The 10,206-nt window shown below is 42.4% G+C and overlaps 1 protein-coding gene across 11 annotated transcripts in view; it reads right to left on the bottom strand.

Moving 5' to 3' along the window:
* Positions 1-6,019: 6,019 nt before the first annotated feature.
* Positions 6,020-10,206, bottom strand: part of LOC138199288 (microtubule-associated protein 4) — a 110,523-nt gene continuing 106,336 nt past the window's right edge. For all 11 annotated transcript variants that reach the window (XM_069151237.1, XM_069151242.1, XM_069151238.1 and 8 more), the window contains 3 exons: positions 9,593-9,705; positions 6,475-6,673; positions 6,020-6,140 (listed from right to left, as the gene is read on the bottom strand). In XM_069151237.1, the coding sequence (XP_069007338.1) occupies positions 6,136-6,140; positions 6,475-6,673; positions 9,593-9,705 (317 nt within the window). In that variant the 3' untranslated portion in view covers positions 6,020-6,135. The remainder of the gene's footprint in view (positions 6,141-6,474; positions 6,674-9,592; positions 9,706-10,206) is intronic.

Below are 10,206 nucleotides of genomic sequence, written 5' to 3'. Positions count from 1 at the left end.
CCAGCTCCCAGTTTGTGTTGGAGGGGCAGAAACCCTCTCTAGCTTTAAGATTAGACTCAAAACGTTCCTTCTTGATAAAGCCTATAGTTAGGGCTGGCTCAGGTAGACCTGAACCAACCCTTAGTTATGCTGTTATAGGCCGAGGCTGCTGGAGGACCTCGTTACATGCTGAGCTTCTTTTCTTTCCTCCTACTCTTTAACTGACTCATACCTCACCATCTTCTTCTCTCCCATAGTTTCTACTTATTATCTGTTGTCTCCATTCAGTTCCTTCGCTCGTGTAGTTTCTGTTTTCTTTTCCAGATGTCCCGTCATGGAGCTGCATGTCTCTGCTCTGTGATTGTTGTCTCCACCAACAGTTCTTCTCTTCTATCTCTATGCTGTCCTTTTCTCTCTCTGCTCTCCTCTCACCCCAACCGGTCGAGGTAGAAGCTCCGCCCACCTCTGATCCTGGTTCTGTTAACAGATGCTCCGCCCACCTCTGATCCTGGTTCTGTTAACAGATGCTCCGCCCACCTCTTTTTTCTTCCTGTTAAAGGGAGTTTTTTCTTCCCTCTGTTGGAGGTTTTTCTCCCTTAAAGAGGAGTTTTTTTTTCCTCCTAGCTTATGTGGGAATTGTTGAATTGTTGAATTGATGAATTGATGAATTGATGAATTGATGAATTGTTGAATTGTTGGTTTCTCTGTATAATATTGTAAAGTCTTGCTGTAAAGACTTTAATATATTAAGTGCCATGAAATAACCTGTTGTGATTTGGCGCTTTATAAATAAAGTTGAATTGAATTAAATTGAATAGTAGAGAAAGTCAGGATGGCTGAGTGGTCTAAATTGCTGTGTTCAGGTCGCAGTCTCCCCTGGAGGTGTTGGTTTGAATCCCACTTCTAACAAGTGTTTATTTTCATAAACAGATGGTCATTATTTATGAAAAGCTTGAAGTATTGCTGCACATCCTCCTTTCTTTAACACAAGCAATCCACTGTCCCTTTCTGTGTTAAGACCTTGTATTCAAAATGGTAGAAAACATAATGGACTCTATATCAAGCGATTAGGGGCCACACTTTAAAGAAAATAACATAATATTGTTTTTTTATAGTATTTTTAAATTGTCAAATTACACATTTAGATTTGGGCCAATTTTGAGCTGAATTTTCCGAGAGTCCAACATTTTTAGGGGCTGACTTTACACATTATAGGCAACGACTACAACTAAGAATAGTCGTAGCTTGTTGGTGAAGTCGAGCAGATCAGCCAGGATGGATGTTAATGTAATGTAATGAACGAGCTCACTGATTCTCCTTTCATTTAGAAGGAAATGTGAGGGTGTAAATTGTTCCACAGCAGCAGATGTACCATAATATAAATATGTAAGATGACCTTTGTAAACTATTGTGATGGAAAACAGTCTGGAGCACAAAATAGAGTTTTAGTCCATTTTATTTCATGTTTAATAATCACATCACTAATTAACAAGTAATCACAATAAACACTTTTTTCCAAACCAAAAAATAAAATTCAAATTAAAGAAAAAAAAAAGAACACACAAAAACAATGAGGAGGTTCTGCAAATGACATATTAAGTCTAACTAACACATCCCATTGTTGTTTTTCAGCATGCTACAGCAGGTGTTGCTTAGCTAGTGTTGTACTTGCATGTCTGATGTGAGTGTGGCAGCAGCAGATGAAGCTCTACAACGCTCCACGTCTGAGGAGCATTTATTACACAAGCCAAACCTGACAGCTACAGTTAGTCTTCTCAACCTCAAACATGATCCTAACACGGATGTCTCTGCTCTCTGAGGGCCACAGTATGTTTTCATATGCCGTGCTCCCAAAATACAGGCGTGATCGAGAGGTGTCCACTGTGATGTAGGGTGTCATGTGATGCAGGGATCAGCTTCAGTCCCACTCAGCTTTGTTCTTTCATCATGTAAACCTGCAGAGGTCGCTGCATCCTCACAGCTAATCACAACATTATTTTCATCTCTTAAGACTGGGCTCGTGGGCGCAACTTAACCGTGTGCAGGCTCACACGTGCACCACTAATTCTCTTCAAACATCTGAATTAATCAAGCTCTATGTCGCCAATTCAGCATTTTTCTAAATCAAGCTGCTGTTAAATCAAATCTGCTCTTATGAGATGGGAACGACTTTTTTCATGTAAGAGTTGTGTACAGGATGTAGTTTGTAAAACCGGCTGCCACAAACCAAAAGTTACAACCCCTTCAACCAGGAGAGCACGAGCGCCACACATCCATAAATACATATACAAAAGTGTTGCGTCTTTAGTACAATACATCTCAAAAGACAATCTTTCACTTCAGTGGCCCCTTTCTATTGAAAAAGGCAGACTTTTTCAATTAGTCATACTAATAATCAAAATAATATTCATGATAAAACGCATCCTCCCCTTAAAACCGTTAAAGGTACTAACCCCCTCCTCCCCCGCTCCCTCCCCCAAGCTGCTGCTCTACTTTGTTTTGTTCGGGTGTTTTGGGGACATAAAGAGCACATCAGCATGAATATCAAGATACATCCATGTGCAAATGTCATACGTCGTTACGAGTAAAAACTCTGGGGTCAAACTGAAACCAGAATTTAGCGGTGGACAGGCACGAGGACGCCGTCGCACAAGCAAAGCAATCCAAATATCTGGATAATATTCTAGCAGAGACAGTAATTACAAGTTTTTGCCCATTTCTGTCAAATAAAAGTAGATTTCTTCAACTGTTTTATCTACTTAATATTAAATTTAAAGGGATTCCAAGTTGAACACAGTAACGACTGATTCCGGTGATCTTTGAACAGTGAAGGAAACGTGAGGGCACTTTATTGCTCTGTTTATGTCATCATGCAAAGGCTCTTTCAGAATAAGATCCTTGAGGATCACTTCTTCATAAAGGGGTAATTCAATCGTCAAAACACCACCACTCCATTACAGTATTTCATATATTAAAGCATTAAGGTGCCATTTAGTTTCATCAAAGCTTTTCTTTATCATTAGTAAAGTGTCAATTTGAATAGGAAACCTCAGACGTGTGTCAGTAGTTTGATATTATGTTGTAGGAGCTGGTTTTAAAATCCAATAATCAAAAGACCTGAATTTTTCTTCAGAGAAATTGCATTTGTCATGATACCAGTTGCTTCTTTGGAATTTTGCTTTTGTTTTAACATGCACCGATTCTGCAAACACAACAGATCTTATGTTGTTCAACTAGTTTGGTGTTATCAGTTGTTTTGGGTATCAAACATTAAGTCCTTTATTTTGGAAATCTGTCAGTACACAACAAACATTTTGTTAGCTGCAATCTTCTTCGATTGTATCGGTCCAGATTTAAATTGAAATGTCAAAACAAAAGAAAAAAAGTTTCTCCAAAACTCATCCAAAGCTGCACAATGCGGGACTTTTTTTTTTTATTAGCATCTTTCAGCTCATTGTTTTGGTTTACCCATCTGTTCAAATGTACTGTGTTGGTTCACTCTGACCGCTCTCATCCACCATGTTTCTAACACACAGCAGCCGGCCGAGTTTCTCAGAGGAAAGAACCAAACCGCCTGCAGACAGACACAGTTCAGCGCTGGCTGGTGAACAAAGAGGAAAACGCAGCAGCTAAAGAAGCTGATGTTTGTGTCGGGAGTTGGCGGAGAACAAAACAGCTCAAACGAGTGAAGCGAGTGAACTTCTATCTACAGAAACAAGTCAGAATAAATGCTAACACAATGCTACATCTTATTTGTTGTATAAACGTTCTAAAAATATTAAGTAATGTTCTTGTAAAGTTTTAAGCTGGAAGTTGTTTGTTTTTTCTGGGTTGTTTTTCCTTAAAGGCAGAATTAACGTTCTCTAAAAACATTCTTATCATGTTTAAACAACATTGTCAGAACATTACGCTCCGATTGTTAAAATGTTTTTAGTAGCAAGTAGTTATTATTTTAGAGTTGGATAATATACTTTAAAAACCTTATACAAATGTTGGTAATATGTTTTTTTTTTTTTTTTTTTTTTTAATTTTTAGAGAATTTTATTCCACCTTAACAACAACAACAAATATAAACCCTCCTGAAAACTTTACAACAATAATATTACGTTATTTTTTAAACAGGAATATTGTTTTTGCTGCCACTAAGTGAGATGTGCAGTTTTAGTAGCAAAACGTTCAGCTTGTTACAACTCTACAACTAAAACTGAAGTCATACACTGATAGCTGATGAGCAGAATGATTTTTGTCGCTGATGATTCACTGGGATAATATTCTATAAAAATCAAAATCAAACCTTTCCTACATCCTGTTAGTAAGCTGTCTGCTGTTTGAGCCATGGAAAGTAGAGATCTGCATGTAGTTTGGAGCCGTGGCGCTAAACCGAGACACCGGAAGGTAAACTGGTTCTCCTTGTCCTTTTCCGTTAGAAACCACCTGCCTGCGATCGGCCCGGAGAGAAACATGTGGTACCGAACCACAACACGCTGAGTCATCACGCACACAGGCTCCTCGCAGCTCTGGGCTGACAGAATACTATGTGGCGGTGCATTAGAGAAGGCATTCGGAGGCAACCGTTGAATACATTGCTACCAGAGGAGAGGATGAAGCCACGTCATGTTGGAGGTGTTCTTTAGTATTTAGCTGAAGCTGCTGCTGAAAGACATGCTACCACGACCCTCACACAGACACCTGAAACGGGACGAAACCATGACGACACACGACAATTGAGACGGCGTGATTTACAAGTTCCTGTGATTCTCTCCCTCTGAGCGGTTTTAGGCGTGAGCCTGCGTCACCCTTGTTTACTGTAGTTGTTTATTTTAGGTAGGAAGGACAGGAGGCACATAGGAGACACACAGCTCCTTCAGACACGTTTCCTCTCTGAGCTGCAGCTTTGAAACATCTCCCTCAGGGCTGCACGCTCACTTAAAGCTTCTCCACTTCACCAAACTTCCTTGTTTGCATTTCAAAAACTTTCATGTCTTTTGCTATTTTGCCAGAAATGTTACAAAAAACAACTCCTTGAACTGCTTGTCAGCCACACGTCTTTCCTTTAACATCCTCCCTCCCTCTGAGTGTCATCTCGTTCTTCACTGTGTGTCTTGGTTTTATAAAAACCTGTGCGTGTTTCCAAGATTTTCTGACTGCTATTGCAAAAAAAAAAGAAAAAAAAAAAAAGACTGCGGCGCTGTATTGCTCATACAGGAAGAAACATACAATAAATAAATACAACCTTGTTTCAAAATCAAACTAGGAGGAAGGAAAGAAAGAAGAGAGACGGAAAAATAAGATCCAAACAGAACACCGAAGCTCATTTTTGCACAAATGTTGTCACTCAAACACATCATCACAAACAGAGAATAAAGAGTTAAACAGCCTAAAATGGTTCAAACAGCCTACTTGCCTACAGCTTTTTTTTGTTTGTGGTAAGTGAGAGAGGAAGTGGTGATGAGATGGACACTGAGTTACCGATGTTACTGAAGCAGAGTTAAGTGGTTACTGGGAACAAACGGCCCCTGAAGTCACGAAGGGAACGAGAGAAGCTATGAGTGCGATGGAGGTCGTTTCCACGCCGATCGGTTGACACATGAAGTGATGAAAGCTGCTGTTTTTTTTTTTTTGAGGATGCGAAGGAGAGATGATGTGGGGGTCAGAGAGAGGTCACCACCAGGCTGTGGGTGAAGAGGATCCAAGTGAAGCCCGATGACTTCCAGGTGAGTCGGCTTGGAGAAGACGCAAAGATAACACGTGGGAAAACCTTCCCTTCACAGATTCCCACCGATGATGATGTCAGAGAAGATGAAGAAGATGACAGAACAACTAGATTATTCAAAACTTCTCATTAACAGATAAAAGGGGTTCGATTGGGGGTCAAGATCCCTTTGAGGAGCTGCTGCTGCCCACCTGGACCTCCACCTGAAGGAGCAGCAGGGGGGGGGGGCAGAGGGGGAGCTGACGCAGCCCACGGAGGCCAGCGACTCGGTGAGGGAGACGCTGCCAGGAGTTGGGTGGTGGGTGTGGTGGCGGTGCAGAGAGTGGGAGGAGCTGTGTGGGTGGGGTCTGTCGCTGTAGTCCTGGGGGGCGGGCCAGGTAACAATGTCGGCGCCGTGGTCCGTGCGAGAGCGAGCATTCTCGCGGAAGCTGAGCTTGAAAGACTCAATCTGCATCAGAAAGGTTTGAGGGGAGGAGGAAGAGGAGGAAGAAGGGAGAAACAAAAAGAGAGGCAGGAGAGGGGGGGGGGGGGGGGGGAGGCGGTGGTGTGGAGGGGGGGAGTTGAGATGAGGAGGGCAGAGGGACAGCAGAATTAGATGCCTGCAAGATAAGAAGTCAAAAGATGGTGGTGTGATCAGCTGATGGGGACTGCTGGCGTCATGAACACAAACAGATGCAGGTCAACATGGATCAAAGAGAAACTCCAGCACATCGTTAGAGCTCAGTGGGCGCTACGTTTCCTCTCCTGTCTGGCTCCTCCCTCCTCCTTTCAAACAGACTTACTTGTCTCTGGGATGCGTGAGTCCAGAGCCGGCGGCTCCCGGAGGCCCTCAGTACCACAGGGAGCCCCGTCCTTCAGCCCATTCTCCTGGGCAGCGGGACCCCCGGCCTGCCCCGGCTCGGAGCCCGGGGCCGGGGCCGGGGCCGGGCTGCCGCTCTGGGGAGTCCCACTCCCCTCTGTTGTCTCCTGGGCCCCCTCAGCCTAGAAACACATAGCAGGGCGTGTCAATCGGTGGGGATGGGGATGGACGAGCCTGGCTCCACATCACTCAGACCTACTACTGAACCTGCTCTTTTTGTCTTTTATATCATATAGTTCGGTATATGCTGATTTATTCAGGAAGACATTTAGTGCTTTTAAAAATGTAACTTGGGCAGATAAAGAAGATGTGGAGCCAGACGGAGGTGGAGAGAGATGGAAAAACATAAAAAGAAGAGCTGGAGTCGGTAACAGAACAACTGAGCATGCTCAATGAATGCAGTGATAGAAAACGAACTGAAAAGGTCGAGCGCAGCATACAAAGAAGCTGATGTAACGTGTAAAACGTGAAGAGCACAAAACTTTATACACATCTGTAAGAACACCCGAATGAGCCTCCGATCGGTGTCAGTGCAGAATCACAGGTCTGATGGCTTTAAACCTCACACACAGTTCAACAGTCAACACTGCAGTTACAAACACCTTCAATATGTCTCATCACTTTGCAACATCGTGTTTGAATCAGCAGATTCTTCAGGCTTAAAGGAACGGAGATATTCTACTTATTAATGTCAACAAATGTCATAAAAACAGCTGGTATTAAAGAAGCGGTGGGGTTGGCTTCTTTAAAATGACAAATTATTTTTAGTCAGAAATAGTGGACTATTTTTAGCAGTGGATTAATCCACATTTAGTGCTCTAATTATTATTTGGAGCAGCAGGATGGTGTGTGTGTGTGTGTGTGTGTGTGTGTGTGTGTGTGTGTGTGTGTGTGTGTGTGTGTGTGTGTGTGTGCGTGCGTGTGTGTGTGTGTGTGTGTCTGTGTGTGTGTGTGTGTGTGTGTGTGTGTGTGTGTGTGTGTGTGTGTGTGTGTCTGTGTGTGTGTGTCTGTGTGTGTGTGTGTCTGTGTGTGTCTGTGTGTCTGTGTGTCTGTGTGTGTGTGTGTGTGTGTGTGTGTGTGTGTCTGTGTGTGTGTGTGTGTGTGTGTGTGACTGAGCCAAGACACTGTGAACAACTTGAGTCTTCATGGTAATGAACATGTCACTGAGTGTAAGAAGGGTTTTTACATATAATACTTCAGTGTTATTAGTTATTAGTTACATGAGACTTGGTAACCAAAAAAATTCAGAATATTAGATAATAGATCGATATTTGACACAGCATGAGACAAAGTGTGAGACATTATTTGAGCCTACATTATTCTAGTATTTAAAATATATATAGATATTTTGTATGTACAGTATGCTGTCCTTCTAAACACTACAAAATAAATAACTAAAAATAAATGCAACTAAATCCTGGTTTTTTTGGGACACAAAGAGGGCACATTACAAAATCATTTTTAAAAATAGACTTCACTTGTCAAAAGCTATTTCTAAAATAAAACCCTCTCTCAGACGGGTTATTATTATCTGAATGCTATTGTTATCAGTGCTGATGATGACTGGACATGAACAGAGTGTGAACATGAGGATGTGAGGACAGGATGGGATCATGCAGCGACCATGAAACACAGATGGGCTGCCGTAGGCTGAGGGGACAGGTGACGTCATCCTTATCCAACCCATCTATCTGCTTCAGGAACAGCCAACACAATAATAATCCAGGAAATAGTTAGGTAACTTAAATGATTTCTGAAACCTACATCCAGCTGTACGCTGCGTTCTTTCACTGGAGCTGAGCATCAGACGATAAAGGTCAGGAGTCGGGGAGCCGACTGGTTTCAGATGGCTGATGACAGGCTGTGAGCGTCATCGTGACTGTAGCTTGAAGCCACCCGGCGTCTTTGAGATGTCATCATGAACACAGTGGTGGAAGAGGACGAGCATGAAGAGCCTCAGACTGTTTTCTCCTCCCGGTACACATTTTGAAATATTAACATGCAAACAGAGAACGAAGGAACCGAACCAGCAGCAGCGTCCTTCAGACAGCAGTCTGCTAACGAACAGCATCACCATCCCTGGAAGGATTTATTTTACTCTCAGAAAGGAAGTCGTTCAGGCTATTTCCTGAACGTTTGGAGCTGATTTTCATGAAGGTTTCTATGCAGAATATTAAAGACGGTGAAGTGTGAGAACATGAGATGAACCATGTTCAGGCTCCTGCAGTCATAACACAGATGGTTGCACAGATCATTATTTCAGTAGGAAATGAACCTTAAAAGCAGCGTTTAAAGTTTCTAATCAGATGCAACCTACTGAGAGCTGTAATCACTGGAGGTCAGTATTAAAGGCCCAGTAATTAATTTGGTCATAATTTGTCATCTTAACCTATGAAGTGATGAACATGTGTTCTGTATTTGCTCACTTTTTTTCTCTGATCTTCTTTTGTTTGGTGACTGTCAGTCAAATCTCATTAAAGAGCATTCAATATTTCATAAATCATTCCTCGAGATGTTTTTATGAACGTATCATTACCTCATGTAGTTGTGACTGCTGATAGAAAAGTCAGGAGCTTTAACTCTTGGCCTTTTTAAAGATCTTTACTAAAGACCTGAAGCTTACAAAAGCACTGCAGCATTTACTTCAACATACAAACAGCCACTGTCGATCAGTAACAGTGAACAGATGTGCAGCCGCACGCAGTAACGGACTGTTTTCATCTGCAGTTTATGCATTTAATAATGAAGGTGATTCATGAAATGCACACTTTATCTCCATCAGGACAGACTCCAGTTTATTCCACTGTTACTAAACTGTAAGCTGCATTGGACCAAACCCATCTCTCCAGCGCCCGACAGTGTGCTCCATCGTGAGCGCTGCAGGAAGTGGATCTGAAGTCCTGTGAAACCCAACTCATCTGCAGTGAGATTGTCTGTCTCCAAACAGGAAGTTCAGCAGAGCTCAGTTTCAATTTCCAACAGGACATTAAAACACAGTTTATGGTTTCCAGACAGAGTAACAGTGAACATGATGACCTCACCTTGATGTTTCCTCCACCAGGCAAGTGGCTCACGTTGTCCATGGAGCTCACTTTGGACTGAGCCTTTTCCCTAAAGCTCACTTTGTGGGACTCGATCTTCACGTCGCCGCCGCCTGCAGCACAGACAGGTGATCAGTGGAAGGATCGCACACGTAACTGAACAGACACAATCTTCAACATTCAGGAGCATCTGGACAGAACATAAAACCTCTCAGCATGCTCCTAAAGCAGCTGTTCACGCTAAGCTAACAATGATGAAATCTAATGTTCATACATTTTATCATAAGCCTCCCAAATTGATACTTTTAGTAAATTACTCGTTCATGTTTACTGCAAGCAACAGTAGTGTTTCCCATTTTCCACCATTTCCTAAATATTTTCAAGCTGCTGTCTGTGGTTTCAAACTCTCTAATCAAACGGAACCAGAATTACTACCCAACAGTTGTGCTATGTGAACCAGTCAAGTTGTAGTTTAAATGCATACGTGTCAAAACCCATATAGATAAAACATGGATGGTTCACACAGCTTCAAACCTGACAGCACACAAGATCTCTATCCCAGCGTTCAGGGTCGTATCTGCCATTAATGTGAAATATGGTCACAATCTCACTTT

This window comes from Embiotoca jacksoni, unplaced genomic scaffold (genome assembly GCF_022577435.1).
Source record: "Embiotoca jacksoni isolate LCO1_2020_lvr unplaced genomic scaffold, fEmbJac1.0.p SCAF_17, whole genome shotgun sequence".
Taxonomy (NCBI): domain Eukaryota; kingdom Metazoa; phylum Chordata; class Actinopteri; family Embiotocidae; genus Embiotoca; species Embiotoca jacksoni.
This window is presented reverse-complemented; position numbering and strand designations above follow the sequence as displayed.